This window comes from Eucyclogobius newberryi, unplaced genomic scaffold (assembly GCF_026437365.1).
Source record: "Eucyclogobius newberryi isolate DKJ021-1_F unplaced genomic scaffold, fEucNew1.0.hap1 SCAF_20, whole genome shotgun sequence".
NCBI classification, from domain to species: domain Eukaryota; kingdom Metazoa; phylum Chordata; class Actinopteri; order Gobiiformes; family Gobiidae; genus Eucyclogobius; species Eucyclogobius newberryi.
In genome coordinates, this window is record NW_027315835.1 from 20,473,731 (window position 1) to 20,495,195 (window position 21,465).

Genomic DNA, 21,465 nt, shown 5'->3' on the forward strand with positions numbered 1-21,465 from the left:
TAAAATTCCTTAAAGTCAAAGTACCCCAGCTTTAAATTTGGGTGTGTTTTATCATTTCTGTTCAATATTTGAGGTTTCAGAACAATTTAAAGGTACCACTTTATAATTACGACACCTTAATGAAGTAGGGACAAAGATAATTTATAATGAACGATTCAGGTTTAGCAAAAACTAAATTTAAGTTAGGTTTAGGGCATTCATTAAATACTTATTGCGCCTGAATCATTCCATTTGTCTTTGCTCATACTTTATTAAGGCTAATTAAGGTGTCATTATTATAAAGTGAAAGTACCAACCTCCTTCATTACATCCTAGCGTCCTTTTCCAAACAGTTCCAACACAGCCCAAAGCGAAAAAGCGATTACAGAAACAATTATACATGATTTATCTCTGTCTTTCTTCTGCAGAGAGCGCTAACAGACACCCAGAGCCCCGACAACCCCAGGAGTCCCGGGCTCTCGTCCCCTCTGGCCTGGTAGAAGCGAAAAACCTCTGCTCTCCACAAACCAAAGTGCCAAGAATCCACAGAGACAGTCAGTCAATCACACAAGGAGAACCAAGAACTGTTAGAGAGAGAGAGAGGCAGGGACAAACTCCACACACAGAGCAGATTTAGCATACGACTATATATGTAAAGTTTATATTTTCTATTGAATTCTATGTTTGTGTAAAGAGCGGAAGACGTAGGGTGAAAAGAGGTTTGCCTGGAGTGTGGTTGGTGTTTACATTTGGGTTTGTAACACTGGTGCTGTCACAGCCACCCGCACATATAAAGGGACTGATCACTGCTGGAGCGAAAGACGAGACGGATGGACCTGGTTTACAATCCGAAAAAAGGTGTTTCAAAGTGTACAAAGATGGGATTTAAACCTGCTTTATAAGAGAATACATAACTGACATGCTAAATACGCTAATATATCCTAAAATGCTATGTTGTCAGAATGGAGGCAAAATGAAGACGAGCATAAAACATTTTCAAAAAGTAGCCAGCATCAGGTCTAAATGCTAATGGGTTTCAGTCTTTTGAACAAAAAATAAGCAACGTTTTGGAATTTCCAGAGTTGAAAGGTCATTTAGTTCGCTTTTCTGCTTTGATGGAAAGAAGACAACTTTTCTAGCCTCAAATTTGTATTGTAGCTTCTCAAAAAGTATAATTTGTGTAATATATCTGTAGATAAAATGAAAAGCTATTGGGTTATAATATTTATTTGCCCTGTAAAACCAAAAGATAAACCTTAGAAACTTAAGGATTTCCTCAATCCAAAATGCTTAGTGTCATAAATCTACAATTTAATAAGCAAATAATGAAAAATACTATTGTAAATGTCTTTAAACCAGGCTCCGATATCACTCAAAACGATTTAATTTTTTCATATTTTGAGATATTCTGAGGTTAATCCGAGTTATTCTATTGAAATCACATTATTTTCTACTTCACTTTCGCCTCCATTCCAGAATAAAACATTCTGTTGTTCACAAAGAATCTTATGCTAGTTAATTATGTTCCAAGTTCTGTTGAAATTTTGAAGTCTTATTAACTAAATATGGACTATAGTCTCCACACGACATCCGGACCATAATATTGACTGTGGCAATTGATAACTGGTCTCGTTTTTTATTTCAATTCATCTTCATAATCTGAAAAGGCAGCACTTGCATGGCTTTGCTCATTCGACAATAAGCTTTTCACAGATCTAAACCAACACGTCAAAGAAAGGACACTTGTGACACTTATAACGTCCTGTGTTGTTGACTAATCTACGTTAAAAGGCTGCGCTAATGGGCTGCACTTTGTCCAATATGCTCGATCTGGAGTGTTCTTGAAGCAGGTGGGCGGCCCCCGGAGCGAGGAACACGCGTAGGCTCCAAAAGACTCCTGTAAATGGATATATCCTGCTTCTCTGGTCGCCATGGTGATCTCATGACTCATCCCAAGTGCAGCCGCGTTGTATTGGGAGAGCATTGACACTGACAGCTGGCTATGCACTGCTCATTCTTGATGTAATATACTGTATGGAGTTATTTCCCAGTGTCCGAGGATGACAAATGGTTTTCTGTTCCGTTTTGCACAGCATTAGTGAAGCTTTCAGGGGCCGTGAGCTCCGAATACTGTGGTTACTACGGCGATCACATGGTTTTGTCCCTCTCCTTTGCATGTCGGTGCAAGTCACAGTGTTAACATGTGCAGCTAGTAGCATTTCTATTTCCCGAATGTTATTTATGAGATACAGTATGTTAGTCTAGTTAGGTTCATTATTTATTGCCTCTTTTATAACTGTTTTATATATGTTTATTTCCTATTTAAGTCTCTTATATTTGTGCTGCTTTTATTTCATGTTTGGTTCAATTCATTGAATATTTGTTTTAAGTCAATAAATGTGCTTGTAAATTTAACACTTCAAATGATTTATTCATAACATTGGTTTGTCCATAATGTTCTTTAAGGACAAACATGTGTCTGGTACTGTCATTATGCAGCCGGGCTTAGAGCAGAGGGGCCCAAAGCAGGACTCGGGGTCCAAGTTGGCCCTTGAATGTGCTTGATTTGGCCAGCAGAGGGTGCTGACATTTGTAAGAAGTATTCTGATTGCATTTTACATTCAATCTGTGGTGAGAAGATCATCAAAACCAGTCTGTTCCTTTAAATAGTTTAAAAAGCACAAATATTAGAAACAAGCAAACATTTTGGTGTTTGACCATCGTCCCATGAATGTGCTTCAGTTTTGTTCTGCCCAAGCTGCGAGGTTCAAAGAGTTGTGTCCTTGGGCAAGACCCTGAAGTATCTCACGATCACGAAGTTTGGGGAGAGAATGAAGCTCTTTAAAAGGCTCATCATTATTGCAAAGTGTAATATAAACTAAAGGCAAGGTATTATAGCTTATTTTGTGATTCAATAAAAGAATAGTTTCATTATTTGCATTTGAAAAAGAAGCTGAATCCATGACAATAATATACAGTATAGTCTTTATTTTCTTTGGAAAAGGAATATAACCAAGCATCCATAAGACATGTTTAAATTCATATTTAAGCTCATAAAAACAGCAAACATACAAAACCACAGAGCTCCAAAATGCAGCATTTGACTTTAATGGCATTTGATCATTTAAGAGCCTTGACAAAGCTCTTTAGGTGGGAATAAGGCAGCTAGGAACAGGAACAACCATATAAGGAGATCAGAATTAATGCTCAATTTCTCTTTGAGAAGTTCATTAGTACCATAAAAGAACATTTACTGGAACTGAACTGTGCATTGTATCTGAGGCTCCAAAGAGAAAACACACCATTGCCGCGTCATCGTCCGTCTGCACTTCACGACTGAGGCCCACGGCGCGTCGTGTTCCCAGCTCAGCGCGAAAGACTCAAAATATATCTCAAAATAAAGAAGAAATCTGTTGCAGAGTTGGACCAGCGCTCATGTCCACGTCCTCACTACATTCACTCGCACACGGCCCATTGTCCCGGCCCGGGAAGCACACAAAGGCTAAATACTGACTTCATGTTCTTTAAAAGTGAGAAAAGTCCTCTTTAAATACACTTGAAACTGCTTCCCTGAAAACATCAGCAACACTGGGTTTGAGCATACAGTAATGTCTATTAAGGCATGATTTACAATAAGGACTGCATTATTAATAACGTCAAGCCACAGGGAATGTCTTTTCTTTGATAAATAAATACAACAGAGACAGAGAAAGAGAATTCGTTAGCATAAGAAACAAAATACACGAGAAAACTTTTGGTTTGACATGCTGACCTTTTTATCCCACATTATGTAGTTTTTAAAATGATGTTTGTTCTTAATGCTTTTGGAAAGAAAAAAAAAAACGTAAAAAAACGTACAAAACAACCTCAAACGTCCCATGTTTTTTGTGTCATCTTTGCCATGATTGTCGAGGGCTGTTTCTTGGCCGTTATTTGTAATAACTGTAACAAAACTTGGAGTATAAATAAATGTAGGTGTTGGTAATATTGTGATATGTGTTTGTGGATGTTACGGACAGTACAGCGAGTTACAATTGTGTGGTTAAAATGAAGAGTTGAGAGCGAAGGAGGTCGAGGAAGAGGAAGAGGAAGAGGCCGGGCTGCGCTCTGGTTAAAGCACGGTGCTCTCTGTGTCCAGTTCACAGTCTCTGAGCGACAGCGAGGGGGGCGGGGCCGACGGGTCCACGCCGAAGTCCGGGATCAAGGCTCGACTCAGCCCTTTGAAGGACAGTGCGGGGTCTGCGGGCAAATAAAGGAGGCAGATTTATTACGGTAAACGTTTAGGACGACTTATGCTTTTAGGTGCCAAAGGTTCTGTTCAGATGTTTCCCTCATTAAGTGTGAATCATGTTTAGGGATTAGCAATTTGTCAATCAACATTAAGTTTATATGGTTATTTTGACAATTTTGCTATAAGGTTGAATATTGAGTGTATATTATTTATAGTGAAAAATGCAACAAAATCAATTTAAAATTGAAATTATCTTTTTTTTTTTAAAGAAAAAAAAAGAAAGAATGACATTTGTCTGATCATTAAACGTTAACTAATAAGTTGAAAGTATTGATATTATTGGGTTGACATAATATCGTTTTAATATAGTTTCCGGGATACTTGATAAAAGATTTACAATTTATAATTAAAAAATGAGGATTCCGTTCAGAATTTTCATTTCAAACACAATAAAACTTTGAGAAAAGACTTACAGTTTATTACATGCGTACGTTTACACAGTGATCATTTATGGGGTTTACTAGATGGGGTTTTACACATTTTATTGCAATTTACATCAAAACTGTGCAATATTTGGTGCTCTATGTTATCTAGGTTGTTGTTCTCGATGACAATTATAAAAATCTTGAACCTTCAGAACAGAGTTCTAAAAACTAAAGGGTTATTAAGCGTATGTATTTGTTATTTAAAGAGGACATTTTACTAGCTTAAAAAGAGTGCATTTTATAGTTGCACCTATAGATTAGAATATATTGTGCAGCCCCATTGTGGACTTAACAAAGAAAGACAATAAACAGTTTGTGTATTTTGATTATGAAATTATTTATCATAATAAAATGTACTAGATCAAAACTTTGAAACTTGCACCAATAGCATTTTATTAAGTCCAATCAAGTATTTTCTACTTCTCTAAATGTAATTAAGTATATATAGTTTATTTTTATTAATACTTAATTTTCATTATAATTATATTTTCTTCATCTTAAAAAGAAGCTGGATTGTTTTATTTGATCAAAAAACATCCACAACAACAATGACCACAGTGCCATCAAGTGAAAGCCCACAATATTCACCAATATAACCAAAACTGAAAAGTGTAAAAGCAAAAAGAAACTCATGACAGCAACAAACAGCAGGAGGCGCTGTTTCCCCAGAGACAACAGTACAATAGAGTACAGTAGAGTACAGTTACAGTAGAGTTACTGTACAGTACAGTTGCAGTACAGTAGAGTACAGTTGCAGTACAGTAGAGTTACTGTACAGTACAGTTGCAGTACAGTAGAGTACAGTTGCAGTACAGTAGAGTACAGTTGCAGTACAGTAGAGTACAGTAGAGTAGAGTACAGTAGAGTACAGTTACAGTAGAGTTACTGTACAGTACAGTTGCAGTACAGTAGAGTACAGTTGCAGTACAGTAGAGTACAGTTACAGTAGAGTTACTGTACAGTACAGTTGCAGTACAGTAGAGTACAGTTGCAGTACAGTAGAGTACAGTTGCAGTACAGTAGAGTACAGTAGAGTAGAGTACAGTAGAGTACAGTTACAGTAGAGTTACTGTACAGTACAGTTGCAGTACAGTAGAGTACAGTTGCAGTACAGTAGAGTACAGTTACAGTAGAGTTACTGTACAGTACAGTTGCAGTACAGTAGAGTACAGTTGCAGTACAGTAGAGTAGAGTACAGTAAGCCTCAAGCAGCAGCAGAAAGACGGAAACGTGAAGAAGGAGCTTTAAAACAGAAGTGTCTCCAATTCCTCACTTATGAAAGCACTTGTAAGGACTTTTATTCACGTGTATGACCGGTACAAAGCGGTCACATGACGTAAGGGGATTTCTATGGAAGAGCCTGTGAATTTTAAATATATGTTTTTAACCCTGAAAAAACATGTTTGAGGTGTTTTTATTCTCTGTCTTTGCTTTATACAGTTCAATGCATCGAAAATGACAAAATCACTTTTTAAATATTCAATGCATTTATTTTTAAATCTTCAAATGAGTCAGTCCAAACTAGAGAGACCTTAGGGCAGAGGCTGTTTCCTATTGGCCATTCTCTTCTGTGGGCGGGGTTTACAGTTAAGGAATTAGGTTTTGCAGTTATTTAGTTAAAGTTAATTATGACGAATTAGACTGGTTCATTAGATTTCCTGGTTGTTTGGAGGTTTGGTTAACTCACTTTAGATACATTACGATTGAGATTTTTCCTCTCAGAATTTGAGAGCTGAAATCTATGCATTAAATATTTAAAAGCTTAACCTTTCATTTATTTTTAGAACTGAGAAAAACACATGGACTGCAGAAAAACATTAATTCAACCATGTTTTTGTTTTGTTTTCAGGGTTAAAACAAATTTAAGGCACAGTATGTAACGTTTTAGCCAAAAAATAGAATAGACACACAAAAAAAAGTTAAAAAAAAATAAATATATATATATATATATATATATATCATTTTGGATGTTCCATAGTATGGCATAAAACAAATCTAACTACATGGAGAATGTTCCATAGTGTGGTTTTAACTTTCCATTTCCATAGAATCAAACAGGTGACTTTCGACCTCCAGAAAGTTACATACTGCACCTTTAATATTCAAATTCTGATGAAAAGGATCATCTTCCATAGATTTCTACTACCCCACATTTTACATCATTTTATATTTGTATTTGAACAATATTTGACACTGATAAATAAATGATTCTAATTGAACAAAAAGACGTGACAGGGCTTAGTAAACAATAACTCAACCATAAAAGCAGGCAGACAACCGTAAAAGCGGATGATGCTGAACAAGAAGCAGAGGAGCAAGCAGCAGCAGCGAGAGTCGATTAAGACAAACCTCGGACTAGCTCCTCTTTAATCTGTGGAGGTGTTAAACGCAGAGACTGTTAGAAAAGCGCGCCGCCATTACAGCGTCTTCATCATGCACAATCAGACAGTCGGGAGCAGGATCTCACCCATCACTTTGTAGGCGGCGGCGCAGATCTCGTTGGCGTCGGTCGCTCCTGAGGCTGGGCTGTGGGGCTGCGGGGGCGGGGGCACCGTGGGCCTGTTCCGGGGCCTGGGCACGGGTCGCGGCCGGGGCAGGGAGCCGGTCGGGTACGTGCTGCAGAGGGACGGAGCGCTGGGCGGAGGGGTGCCCGGAGGCGAGGGGGTGCCCGGGGGCGAGGCATCGGCGCCGGGCGGGTCTGGGGCGGGGCTAGGGCTAGGGCAGGACTGCGTGGTGGGCGGCTCGGGCGGAGGGTGGCTGGGCGCGTGGATGGGGGTCTGGTTGTTGGAGTGACGTCGCGGTGTGGCGCTGGGCTGGGAGGAGGAGGGAGAGGGGACGGGGGACGTGGGAGAGGGGCTGGATGGGGGGCGGCTGCCGGGGCTGGAGGACTGGGCGGGGCATGAGGGTGTGGGGGTGGAGCTGGGGGAGGCGCAGGGCTGGCTGGGAGGAGGGTTGGTGGGTTTGGGAGGAGGGGGTGCCTGCTTCTTGGTACCTGAAAATGATAATGAAAATGACAAAGTTTGATTTACAGTACTTCCTGTTCAGATGATAAACTGATTTGAAGGACACAGATTATGCTTTACTTGTATTCTTATTGGCCTTTAAACATGTTCTTGAGTAATTCTGCTTTAGCATCTAATATTCAAGAACTTAAAATAATGTCTCTTCTGAAGTATTTTATATCTATGAAGCGTTCCCACATCAGGATTTGTGTTCACACTCCATCTACTGGCACCATGGGGAAATAAATCAAAGCTAGATTGCCCCCAACATGCTAATATACGCACGCAGTTGTAATGAACGTGATCTTTCTGGCAATGATTTATGGACTTAAAGGCGGTACCTCCGGATCTCCTATGATGTAACAAATCTGAGAAAGTTGATTTTGTGAGCAGAGGAAACGACATGTGATTAAAGGAGACATGTGACGCTTTTTCAGGTGCTTAGTATGAAACTACAAATTAGGTGGACCATATGTTTACCATTGGAAGCCGCAATACTGATTGTAATAGTAATAGAAACGGGTCCATTGACTTCCTGTTCAAAACTGCAGAACTTCATAGTAACATTTCACTGTCACAAGCAACCGATTGTCATTTACATGTTTTTATTTTTGAAAAGTGGCTACGTGACATTTTAGAGCCCCACAAGTGTCACTCAGAGTCTTACTTTTTCTAATAATCAGAACTAAACACAGGGATGTGGGCGGGGATAGGGGTTAGGTGAAAACAGTGATTTTGAACTCGAGCGTCAGTTGCAGGACAAAATAGGATGAACTCAAACATGCATCAAACAATCAAAATACAACTTTGAGGAAACGCTGTCGTAATAAGGTTAAAAGGTCGTTCATGTTGATTTAGCATAATATGTCCCCTTTAATGAAACAAGCATGAATGAAGATAAATACAACTCCATGTTAATAATCCAAAGATTAATTTGTTATTTGTTATAACATTACGATTTGGCCTTATATGTGCCCTTTAAACCCTAATCTAATAATAATAATAACATCTTGACCTTTTTCCTCTGAGAAAACAAACTCTAAATGACTCTACTGGTGTCAATCATGTTCTTATGTGAATATAAAGCAGAAAACATGGTTAGGCCGAACGTACCTCGGCGTATCATGTGTGGACTGGGCCCTGTGGGTCCTGCCCCAGGGGCCCCTGTGCTCAGCTGTCCTCCCCTCTCAGAGCCGTTCCGCTGCAGCATGGACTCACGCAGCTTGGAGTTACTTCAGAAGACAAGAACAAGAATCCTTTAAACTTTCAGCTCATTTTACAACAAGTTGAAGCTCTGCTCCTGACAAAAGTGATGAGAGCAGTAAAGATAAAATCAGCAAAGAAATGGCCATGGGTGACTCTGAGCGCTCCGACTACACTAAAGACAGTGATGTGAGCATGAATGTTGTGCTGCCAGTGACACACACTTCAAGAGGCACCAGGTCAGAGTGGCCGGGGCCCTAGGGTGAAAGTCCTGCTGATTTCACTGATTTGGAGCAAGCAGAGGAAGAGGAGTGGCCCTCAGACTGAGCAGAATGTTGGTGTGTAATGGTCAGTGGACACATGCCTACAGAGCTGTTTGCAGTGAGCTCTGGTGGTGGAAGCACTAACAGCAGAGTAACATGAACACTGAAGCTGCAGAGACAGGACGCTTAAGCAGACTCATACCTGAGCTCCTCCGTGTGCTGCGCGAGGAGCTGCTGAGCTGCAGCCAGAGCAGCCAGACTCTGGGCCAGGCTCTGCTGGGAGTCGGGCCCCGGGCCCACTGTCTGCGGTGGGGACGGCTGCTCCCCCTGACCCGCGGCCTCCACAGGGGGCAGAGGGGGCTGGAAGGCAGGGGATGTGTGTTGCTTTCTACCTAAGGTGTTACTGCCTCTACGCAGCGTGTGCTCCGAGTGCTTGTTAGGAGGGCTGAACGGCAGGAGCAGGAAGAGCAGACACACCAGCAGTGATTAGAAACAGATTAGACCCTCCAAAGAATCACCAAAGAATGTCATGGAAGGAGGAGGCATGGGGTTAGGTGTTTGTCAGAAAGTGTTTGAAACAATACTGTACATAGGGGTGGGGAAAAGTGACCAAAATGAATATCTCAATATTGTGTCATAGAAAAACTATTTCATTTAAATCAATCATTTAAATTATAGATGAATTGACTTATGTTATTGTGAATAGTTCTCGTTATCTGGACATACAGTGGCTTTATTATATCAAAATGGCTAAATAGAACAAACTATTTGTGACTTTCATCAGTAATACTTTATAATAATCTAATATTTGTTTTGTAAATATGCCTTCAATTACCATAGTTTCAGCTATATTTAGTTGATAATAATAGAATTAATAATTTGACAAGTCAACAGCTAAAATAATCATCAGCTCTATTTTAGACGCTACACTTGATATTCTAATTTTGCATCTCCAAAATGACCCCTAACCCTGATATCATCCATTTGTCAGTACAATCTCCCACTTCCAACTGTACGAGGTTAAAACGAAGATCTGAACGGCCCCTGGTCCAAAAATGTACCATCAGAGCCTCATAATCCAATGCCTCCTTTGAAGGTAAAAGTAGCTCTCTTGATAAACAGTAAGTGTAGAGGACAGTTTTGAGAGCAGGCGGCCAATCTCACTTGTCTTTGCGCGCTGCGTCGCTCTCCGGCCCCACCATGCTGCCGGGCCGCTTCCTCTCTATGGTCCCAGAGTCGTAGTCCATGTGGTTGTTGTGGTTGGATGCAGGAGTGGGCATCGCGAACATGCCCGAGACATTAAACTCCACATCTTTGAGAAAACGTTTAGAACAGCATGTAAATCTGTGAAACATTTTGATTTCCTTGTTTCCAATAGAGAACCGTTTGAACCGTTTTTGTAATGTAGACCAAACAAAAGAGCAGATTTGATGACTAAAGTGAGGCAGATGGTATCGCTGAGAAAGCAGTTACACGTGTTTGGCAAGTCTAGGACAAAAGGGAAAAAAACATTTGGCAAAAAATCAAGTCTCGACAGATGCTCCGATTCAGGAAAATAAATCCATATGCCTCTTCATTCTAAAGGAATTTCCCACAGAGGAGCCAGCGCAATCAACTACGGTTTTAAAGTGGATTTGGTCAAAATAGGATAACGTACCCTCTGGGAAGAACCAGTCTGCGTGCTGGATGATGGGCTCCACGATGGTCACCACGTGCACCGAGGTCGCAGCCGCCATCTCAGCCAAAGTCCTGAGCAAACAGAAGGAGAGTGTTGCCGTTTGTGAAGTTATATTAAAAGAGCATTTGCATTGTCAAGCTACACGTCTGGTACATTCTTATTTATTCTTAAGTGTCTCTCTTTTGCGTAAATGATTTGTGATTTGTGCGCAGTCGCGTTTTTCCCTAGAAATAGACGTCTTGATCTCAATGGGTTTTTACCTGGTTAAATAAAGGTTAATAAATAAATAAACATTCAGGGGATCACTTGACTACCGTTTATGGTGGTCAAAAACATCTGTACGATCCAGTCTTGAATGTTCTATGCTAATATACAAACGCCATGTAAATTATTTATACTTAGTTAGCATTTAGCATGTATAATTAGCAGCTAAATATTAAAGTCAGATTTAAAAAACATATAAATGATCTAGCCTTACATTTTGTTGGCTAATACCCATTTACATTTTTATTCACAGTCGTAAATTATAACTCATAATTTGTAATAACAAACCGCTAACTGAAAAAAAAGGGGATGCGTACCTATGTTCCCCCTTTTCTATGAACAGGGGAACTACGGTACCTCCTATTTAAAAAAGGTCCTGGTATTCCCCGGTGCATCCATTTCATGCATGTTGTTGAGTCTAGGCCTGTTGTCTTGAATCTCCTCAAATGATAGAATAAGCTCCTGGTTCAATAACATAGCAGCATAACCATGGTGCAGGTCCCGGAGGATATAGGGCTAAAGCTAACTGCTAATCATCAGTCTAAAAAGTGTGTCAATTATCTAGCCTTTCGTTTGTCCGTTTTTTGCTGATGGCAATGTAGCTAAATTATTATTCTTAATTTGTAATATTAGGTGCCTAATGATAAATGCTAACTGTTACAAAAAGGTAACTGATAAAACTGCAATTATTCAATCAATAGTAGACGCAATTATTTCAGTTTTCTAACCGTGATCTGTTGTTTTTTTTTTTGTTTTTTTTACCGTGATCTGTTAGCATAGTCGATTACAAAAATGTTATTATTAATATTTAATAGTGTTAAGTTTACTGTAGCGCCTTAACTAGTCCACTAGTTATATGATTTTAAAATTAGGGGTTGAAATGTATTTTTTAAAGTTATTAATCACAAATACAAAACAGAACAGAAAACAGAACCTTCTCCTTTCTTTAAAATTAGGATGCACCAAATCGTAATTTTAGACATTGCTAACTTTAATACTTTGAATGAAAGGTTGTGCTGACAGGCGTATAATAGATCAAATTAATCTCAATATTTTATACAAGCAGATTGTGTTTTACGTTTTTGATTCGGCCTACGTGGAAATAAACTAAAGTCCTTAAACATAATCTGTTCAACACGAGCAATAATAATTCATACAGATGGGAGGTTGTTCGGCGTAGAAACAAACTGATAACAAACAAAACTGTCCAGTACAGTCCAGATAACTCTCACTATTATCTAAATACAACCAGGATTATTAAAAATAATCATGCATTGTGTGGTTCTTACCCTTCTGTTTTGGCCCAGAGCAGGTTGGGTCCCAGGACAATAGCGATGTTACTGGCGTTCATCTTGTTGACTTCACTGTCTTGGGCCAATTTTGCGAGAAACTTCACTAAATACCTGCACAAAAACAACGCATACTTTATATATTTGTACTGCGTTCTTACGGCGCTAAAATACACACAACAAGTCTGACCTCAAGTTGGTTTTGTTGTTCTTTGGTAGCTTGTCGCACACGACCCAAAGCGCCTGGAGCCTCTTGTCGGGATCGGACACACTGTTAGATATTAGAACAATTTTGAGCAAACTATAAACTTCAGTATAGTACATTATTCGAGGGCGACGTGTGCGTGTCTTGCCTGGACGCCTGGATCCAGTCATCGTAGAGCTGGTAGGTCATTAGCGGCTCTGGCAGTTCCCGCAGGTAGGATTTCAGTGCTCCTAAAAAACAAAACAAAAATCACAGACTTGACGTTTTCCAGCCACGCTACCGTCTGATGGAAAATACTGGGTACGGGTTCATTTCTGCTGAAAGGAGGCAGTCTTTCTGAGCCAAAACAAGAATGGTGATACTTCCTTCAATTACAGCGGCATCATAAGAGCTTTTTCTACTTTTATTTGACATAAAAGGATCTTTGCTTATGTTGGAAAAACTGATCAATTTTAATTCAAATTGACAAGGATTTTAAAACATCGCACGACATAGGAGCTTGATCATGTGCAAGATGTTGATTCAAAAAAGATTCACACAGATGTTATTACTTTGCCAAGAATGTTCCACAGCAAAGCATTAAACATATCTTATCTCCTTGGAGTAAAGACGTCGATGCAACCAGGACAAGATACAGGTCAGATCTGTGAAGAGGTGACTCCACTCACAGTAAGAATGCTTGTTTTAAGGTATTTTTAGCAATATAAACATCTATTAAATGTATTCAATCCAAGATAAAGGCGTTTAATGCCATGCTGTGGAACATTACAGGCAAAACAAGAACATCTTATTGGAGAAAGGTAGGTGACAGACCCTACATAGACCCTTTAAAACATTCTAAAGTCTGTTAAAGAGGCAAAAGTGAAGTGGAACTCAATGTGATTTTAATTTCTCCATTAAAATCACATTGAGTTCCACTTCATTTTTGCCTCTTTGGGATTAATTAACCGCAGAATTTTTACAAAATGTGTTTTTTTCAAATGAAAAGCCCCAGATCCATGTGAGCAATATCACAGCACAGAAGTATTTAACACTATTTGTTTGAATAGACTATTCGAGACACTTTTTGATGAAGGTAAAATCACGAGTCTCAGGTTATACTGGACGAATACTCATAGAAATATTGACCCATAATAGTTTTTCAGTTTTAGCTACATTATACATATTGCAAACCTTACCACAATTTACACTTTTTGTGCTGCTTAAACACAAATTTACTAACTTTTCAGATACAAACATGTCTACATTATAAATTCAAAGTTACTTATTTTTGTTGTAAAGATTTAGAATAATTTGCATTTACATTACAATTAATCGTTGAAAATGTAGTATTGTCTACTTCATTTAGCCTCCAGTGGCTTCCATTCTGAAAGTTGGAGCATTCTGATGACATTTTAAAGGGTCCATAGCAGATAAACTAGATAGTGCACCTTTAATATGAATAACATATCATGATAGTGTATTTGTCCTTATATCCAAGAAGAAATACACTTTATAAACATTTAGTATACAATGTTTTCATACCAGCAACAGCGTGCGGGTCTGAATAAAACTCCTCTAGTTGCGACGTGGAGCAGTCCAGCGCAGCCTTTAGCTTCTTCAGCTTCGACGCTCCTGCTGCAATTCTGAACAGGCCCTGCACAGACAACAAACAAACAAATAAACAACAAAGTACAAGTGTTTAAATGCTCCCTTCCCCTCTCGCACATGCACTCGTCACAGATAAGCGCTGTACGATATAAAGTGGGGCAGCTGCACATAATGAACCCTTAAAAAGTGACAAACAAACGCGCCCTTTGCTCTGACGCACAATGCTGAATACAAGTCGGCGACACACACGCTCTCTCTATGAAGCGGACAGTGTGATTGATGAGCAGGAGACAAGTCCACTCCATTGTGTTTAGGGCGGGAGCAGCGCTAAGAAGAAGTATAAATCTTGAGAGGGGCTGACAGAGACAAAAGCGTTTCCCGTTTACGTTCAGGCTCGACTTCAGATGTGAACAAACAACAGGCCGTTATGTCACTGACCGGCCGAGCTGTGGTCACAAGCAGACGAGCATGTGACTGCAACGGGCCGCCGACTGCTGCACTTCTCACAGTCAGGACAAGACAGGGAGTGAGACAGAGTGTGCGTTGAGCAGGACCGTCATACAAGTGTCCAAGTCTTTCAAATATAATGGAATAACTTATTAGTTTAAGTTTGTCCTAACAACATTGTCCATTTCTGAAACATTTGTATGTCAGCTGATGTTGTCCCTATTGTTTATATCGCATGACATGGCTCAATAACACAGTCATGGTATTAGGATGGAAATGTAACTGAGATAATGAGGGACAAATCCATTTTACAGCTTTGGCTCCATGTTATGACCAAGAAAATACCAAGAAAGTTCCCTGGTAATTTACACTCTTCATCCTGCGTTAGGTCAAGGATGAGTTATTTCAAAGGAAGTCAAATTGCAGAAGTGTTCTGTTTCTATGAGAAATTACCATGTAGTTACCATAATTACACTCTAAAAAGGTAACAAGACATTTAAAAGGACTAAACAAAGACACGTCTGGAGTTGTATTTAGCTTCATTTATCCTAGTTTGTTGAATCCTGTTTACTAGGTACTCTCCCTCTGAGACTCAAAAAACACTTCTCAGTTTAGTGATGTCATAGGTAGAGATCTGAGAGCTTCTGTTCTGTTCTTCAGTCCATAAATCATCACCAGACTTTCTGCTGCCGAATCACGTTCATGACAACTAGGTGCTAGCTAGCTCAGCCTGTCGGGGGGGAAAACTAGTTATTTTTGATCTCCCCTATGTACTGTTCTCTGTTGCTAGAGGATGGAGCGCTAACACAATGTGGGAAAGGCCTGACTGATGTGTAGTAATGAGTACTTTCTATATACCAATTATTTTAAGTTCTCAGGAGCATATTTAAAGGACAAAAACGATACAAATGCTGCATAATGTGTCAAATCCAAGTATTTTTTCAAGGAACTGAAAAAAGAAAAAGCTGTGTATATTCCTGTTTAAGTATTTGTTGCAGTTGAATCCGAGCGTGTCCCTCACCTCCTCCTTCATGCCCGTCTCCAGCAGCATCATGACACAGGCCTCCAGGGGCAGAGCGACCTCCCTCCCGCTCCTCTTCAGGTGCTCCTCCAGCCCAGTGCCAAACGCTGGCTTCTCCGACCAACAGTCTGAGCACATCAAGAACACGTCATTATTACTACAAACATCTGCTTGTCTCAACTCTCACAATTAAAAAAAACATCATTGTCTTGCGGGCGAGTACTGCTGTCCGTGTTCCTGGTTCACGTTAACTGCGCTCTAGACTGGTTTAAAATGCTGGTTTAGTCATCGCTTGTTGGATTTGTAGATACCAAATACAAGGCTCGTCTGCGTCTTTTCTTATTGCAAAAACTTAAAAGAATTCACACAAAAATCAGAACTACTGTCGATGTTACTGTGTGGTTCTGTAACATTACAGCCAAAGAATAATGTGGTCCACTCGGCTAAGGCTCTTTACAAATGTAGACTTTTAAACCGAGCAATTCTTCTCCCTTCAGAGTAAAACATCTTGTCAAGCAAAAAGCTTTTTCCCACAAACAGTTACAAAATGTTTCTTGGTACTTGTAATGTTTGTGACTTCTGTCCATTGTTTGTTTATGTGGTATTTTTAAAATAATCTACAGTGAACTCAGAGCTTTTTGCACATGTTTTCCAACTACAAATGGAAACTTAACTAAGATAGCGGTAATAACAATATTAACTTTTTTTTTACATTTTGATTTAATAATGCCATAATGATAAAGGGTATTTTCAAATGCGTTTTAGAATCTGTAAAGTCCACATGATACATTAATAAAAATACGACGATTGGTCACACAATTAGTCGATTACGGTAATCTTTAGAGCTTTAGTAAACATACAGCCATATTTTTAGCCAAATTGCTCTTTATTTCAATTTTTACTGTTCAAAAAGACAAATGAAGGTGCTGGGAACAACACATGAGCACGTAGAGACTGGGGCAGCTTAGAAAAAAATCGTTGGTGCCAAATATCGGCGAAACAGACAGTATCGGATCAGACTTGTCACTCATCCCTGATCATTCACGCTACAATGAGCAATAAAATGAGTACCAAACTTTCAGACTTGTCGTGTGTTTTGTGAGGATAAAACGCTAGACGGATTGAGTGAATGTGGGAGAGGGCACAGGCCAGGTGGGAGTAAAAGAGAGAGAAAAGAGGGGTGTGTGTGTGTGCATGGAGTTTCTGAGTCATCCCCACATGCCCCACTCCTCTCGACCACATGTTTAGCCCAGAAAAAACTATTTAAAATACACTCGCAGAAGAACATCGCACCGCATGAAGATGTCAGATGTCACAAATAAAGAGCGCTTGCTGAAAGAAAAAACGGGAAGACAAAAGACTATTCTTTCATATTAACCGCACCGCAGCAACCAAAACAAACCGCAGTGATGTAACTAGAGGAGTGGGCTTCATAATAAAACTCCTGGAACCAGCGCTAACAGGAAGCTCTGTTTGGAGGGGCAGCACCAAAACAGGAAGAGGGTAAAAAAAAAGGTGACTGAGAACAAGGTGTAAACAAACCGAGAGGTCAGCCCCAGGAAAAAAAAAAAAGGTCCACAGTAGCGCTCTGTGTTATTTGACAGGAGTGTGGGAGTCGAATGTGTATGTTATACCTTGTTGAGCTTGAATGGTCGGCAGCACAGTCTCCAGAACTGTCAGAGACTTTCGGTGGTAATCGGCCTGCGCCTCTAAAAGCTGCAGGAAACAAGAGCGGGACAGTTAGTTGGTTGTGTGTGTGTTTGTGGCAAGAACAAGCAATAAAAAAGTACTGCTAAATAAACATGAGCGACAAGCCGAGCCTCTGTTCCCAGTTGCAGCTGCACGCGTTCCCACAGAGTCAAACTTACAGTGACAAAGTATCGGGCATAGTCCCCTTCTTTAGAGGAGAAGCTGTACATGTCGGCTGCCAGCTGGTCCTGAACACAGAGAAACACACAGAAACACACTTAGAAACACACTTAAAAACACTTAAAAACAGCCATCTTATAATGCGTTATGTGTATACGCTTGTCAAGAACATACCTGGAGTTGTGTTTTGTTTCGGTAACTCAAAAATATTTAGTTTGTCTCAAGGATTATTTGGATTACCGTATTTTCAGGACTATAAATCACACTTTTTTCCATAGTTTTGGCCAGGGTGCCACTTATACTCCGGAGCGACTTATGTGTGATATTATCAACTTTTCACACATGACAACCGCAAGAGGGCGCTCTAGGATCTAAGTGACGCAGAAGAAGAATCGGCACTTCATCTACCTCCAGAGTTTGTGGAGTTGTTTAGAAGTGACCCTGAGGAAGAAGAATTCAATGGATTTAGTGATTTGGGGTAATACTCTGGGGTAATACTGGTAAACTTGTTAGCATGTTCTTTATGCTATAGTTATCTGAATAACTGTTCATATGTTACGTTAACATACCAGACACTTACCACAGTTCTGTCTGTGTGTCATGTAGCTGAAGGTGTTAGCATTAGCTTACGTACACCTATTCATCATGTTCTCTAATCTGTTATTATTTTATATTGCATTTCAAGATTAATTGTCAGTTTATGTTTTTTTCTTCCCTATTATGCATTTTTTGGCTGGTGCAACTTATACTACGGAGCAACTTATAGTCAGGAAAATACGGTAATTGTGACAAGTAGACTATTAAAATGATCAAAATTGTTAACTATAAAGATTCAAACACTTGTTAAATAACTTTTTATGACTTTATTAGAACTAAATCACATTAAAAACGTCAGATTCTCATCAAAAGTAAACTTTATTTGGAAATGTTCTTTTTTTTTGGAAATGAAAAAAAACCTTCGGTCACCATATTTCGACCTTCATTTGGTTAAAGAAACATTTAAAAATGTAAATGAACAAGTTTGACTAGTCGACTACTAAAATAATTGTTAGATTCAGCCCCAATTGTCTCCCTAGGCTTGTCATAATTAATAAAAAATAATTACAAGATCAACTAACTTTGTTTTCTTTTAATTTTTTATAACGATAATTTATGCTTTATCAGTTTGTACTGAGATTTGTATGCATCTTTTCCTGTTATGTAAAGCACTTTGAATTAGTTTGTGTATAAATTGTGCTTTAATATATTATCATATATTTATTTTTAAATTTGTGTATTTTTATTGCACTAGATGTGGACCTTTTCTTTTCTGTACCATTAGATTTGAACTGTAGAATGTTGATTAAGTAACATATGTAAGTCATTATTTAACGCTTTCCAGTGACAATACTGTGGTACAGTAATTGTGTCGTGGCATAAAGTACTTGCAATATTATTCATATTTGTTGGTTATTATCTGTATCACTATGTTGCACTTCAAATGTGTTAGTCAAGACTTCCTCATCCATGCTCCTTTGTGTTTTTAAAGTCCATTCACCTTCACCAAACTTGTCACATTCTTCAATCTTTGCCACTTTACACTTAAGAAGACACCGTTTTGTTTTAGCTCGACACAAACTGCTTTCTTTTTCGCTGCACTACAGATGCAGATCCAACTCTTTCTGCTGGACACCTTTAACGATAATTCAGGCCTATTTTTCTAACATAATATTCTACAGGAAATACCAAGGCTAAAGTGTCCAGAGCCTAAATAACTCATAATACTGGACGCAATGACGTAAGAAAAAGCAACTAATGAGTATTACAGGTGTCACCCGTCTGAGCGTCAGTGGTTAGACTAATCCGCTGCACTTCAGCTCATTAATCTGTGCTCCTGGCTGCGCTCGGTGGGACTAAAAGAAGAGTGGTGAGAAGGAAACACAAGGCCCCGTGCTTCCTGGGCTTAACTCTACATTAGGCAGAGGTTAGAGCTGACACACACACACACATGCACACGCATGCACACGCATGCACACGCATGCACACGCATGCACACGCATGCACGCACACATGCACACACGCACGCGCGCGCACACGCACACACACACAAGCACACACAAGCGCGCACACGCGCACACACACACACACACACAAGCACACACAAGCACACGCACACACAAGCACACACAAGCACACACACACACACACACACAAGCATACACACACTGCTGACAGGGCTATTTAGCCTCATGCGGACTGGACATACAACTGTGTCAGAGGGCTCAGGGTCAGAGTGTTAGGTAAAAAGGTTCAAACCTCTTGTCAGTGGTACTAAACTCTGTTCCGTTTCCTTGCCTTTGCGACTCCTTGATTCCTCCATTGTAAATAAGTCCACCAGTGACAAAAGGACCACAGACGAGAGAGGAAGGTCATTTCCAAATGTTTTTTCTCCGCTCTGTAGATTGACTGCTGAGGAATCAAGTAGTCGAGGCGGCGAGGAAACGGAATTGAGACACACCCACAGTCTTTGAGTTATAATAATTCATGTTGTTGTTCACCTCTGGATTAGTCCTGGTTTAGAACTGGTCATGATTTCGTCCCGAGTTGTGTGGCTGTGGTTGAGACTTGGTACGGATCAGATAAACCATGTTTCAACTGGCCCTAATCCTGACCAGACCGGTAAATTAAAACCTGAATTATACTTTTCAATCATGACCGTAGCAATTCACAAAAAGATTGAATAAGGCTGTATCATAACACAATGTGGAAAAAGTAAATACTTTCCAGATGCACTGTAAATATAATGTTATGAATAAACAGGAAACAGCTAATGCTAGCGTGTGCTAGCTTTAGTTTGCTAAGTTTGTCGGTTCAACATAATAAATTAATCACAGGAAATGTGGCAATTTATCACAAGATCACATCAGCGTTTGGTGAGAAATTGTTATTTTGGACCACTTCAATAGATTGGTGTGGTTCACTTCCGACAGTGGAGGCACTATCTGCTCCAAAGTAAACCAATCAAATGGCTTTTAAATGTGATGCTACTCTGAAAGCCAAATACTTTGCCCTGTGTTTAGGAACTGCTAAGAATTTCTTGTCCATTGTACCATTTAAAAACAACCACTAATTCGATCTCTTCGAGCTGTCAATTCAAGATTCACAAACATTTAACAAGCTCTACATTTTCAAAAGCTGTTAACTTTCGGCGCTAAAAGTAAATGAGTGGCAGTTAACCCCGAGTCGTCCTCCTGACCCGCTGAACAGGAGGAGGAACGTAACCATGTCGATGTGTAAAACATGGCCTCACTCGCATGTGTGGAAGTACCTTACACAGCTCCACTTTATTCATGGCCTCGTCCATCTCCTCGTTCAGCAGATCCGCTTTGGCCGTCAGTGCTTGAGTGTTTGTTCCTGAGATTATGGACTTGGTCGCCTGCAACCATCTGAGATACAAAAGACCCTTTAGAGAACAAGTTAAACGTATCGTGTGAAATATTGCATCTTATTGAAATATTTGGCATGACCTTGCTCGGGCAGAATCGTAGTCTAACACTAGTTTAGCCAGCTGCTTCCTTTGCTTGAGGATGTTGGGGATGTCCACCTATAAAGTCATTTAAATAAAAGAATAAATACGTTCAGAAGACATAAGAAAATAAGCTTTCAATAGATTGACAAAACTCTCTATTTGGATAAAATTTACATTGGATTTCCTTACAGCCTGGAAGCCATATTAACACTATTGTATTATTCAGATTCACTTCTGGTTTTGTTACTAATAAAGGGGACATATTATGCTAAATCAGCTTTAATGAGCTTTTAACCTGGTTACAACAGTGTTTCTTCATTATTTGCTTTTTTTGTTTGATCGATTCCTGCAAGTTTGAGTTACTATGTTTTGTCCTGCAACTGAGGCTCGTGTGCTCAGAAAATTCCAGTTTTCACCTACCCCCTATCCCC

General features: G+C 39.7%; 2 protein-coding genes across 6 annotated transcripts in view; one reads left to right on the forward strand and one right to left on the reverse strand.

Moving 5' to 3' along the window:
- The window catches only part of grid2ipb (glutamate receptor, ionotropic, delta 2 (Grid2) interacting protein, b), a 48,016-nt gene extending 46,947 nt beyond the window's left edge, over positions 1-1,069 (forward strand). For 2 of the 3 annotated variants that reach the window (XM_072456013.1, XM_072456016.1), the window contains one exon: positions 408-1,069. In XM_072456013.1, the coding sequence (XP_072312114.1) occupies positions 408-479 (72 nt within the window). In that variant the 3' untranslated portion in view covers positions 480-1,069. The remainder of the gene's footprint in view (positions 1-407) is intronic. The other variant, XM_072456014.1, reaches the window with a different exon arrangement.
- A 1,883-nt stretch (positions 1,070-2,952) lies between these two features.
- Positions 2,953-21,465, reverse strand: part of arhgap17a (Rho GTPase activating protein 17a) — a 30,688-nt gene continuing 12,175 nt past the window's right edge. For 2 of the 3 annotated variants that reach the window (XM_072455548.1, XM_072455547.1), the window contains 15 exons: positions 21,033-21,109; positions 20,834-20,951; positions 17,526-17,594; positions 17,292-17,373; positions 15,658-15,785; positions 14,124-14,235; positions 12,748-12,829; positions 12,585-12,665; positions 12,395-12,508; positions 10,821-10,912; positions 10,328-10,475; positions 9,366-9,608; positions 8,811-8,929; positions 7,163-7,687; positions 2,953-4,218 (listed from right to left, as the gene is read on the reverse strand). In XM_072455548.1, the coding sequence (XP_072311649.1) occupies positions 4,091-4,218; positions 7,163-7,687; positions 8,811-8,929; positions 9,366-9,608; positions 10,328-10,475; positions 10,821-10,912; positions 12,395-12,508; positions 12,585-12,665; positions 12,748-12,829; positions 14,124-14,235; positions 15,658-15,785; positions 17,292-17,373; positions 17,526-17,594; positions 20,834-20,951; positions 21,033-21,109 (2,118 nt within the window). In that variant the 3' untranslated portion in view covers positions 2,953-4,090. The remainder of the gene's footprint in view (positions 4,219-7,162; positions 7,688-8,810; positions 8,930-9,365; positions 9,609-10,327; positions 10,476-10,820; positions 10,913-12,394; positions 12,509-12,584; positions 12,666-12,747; positions 12,830-14,123; positions 14,236-15,657; positions 15,786-17,291; positions 17,374-17,525; positions 17,595-20,833; positions 20,952-21,032; positions 21,110-21,465) is intronic. The other variant, XM_072455549.1, reaches the window with a different exon arrangement.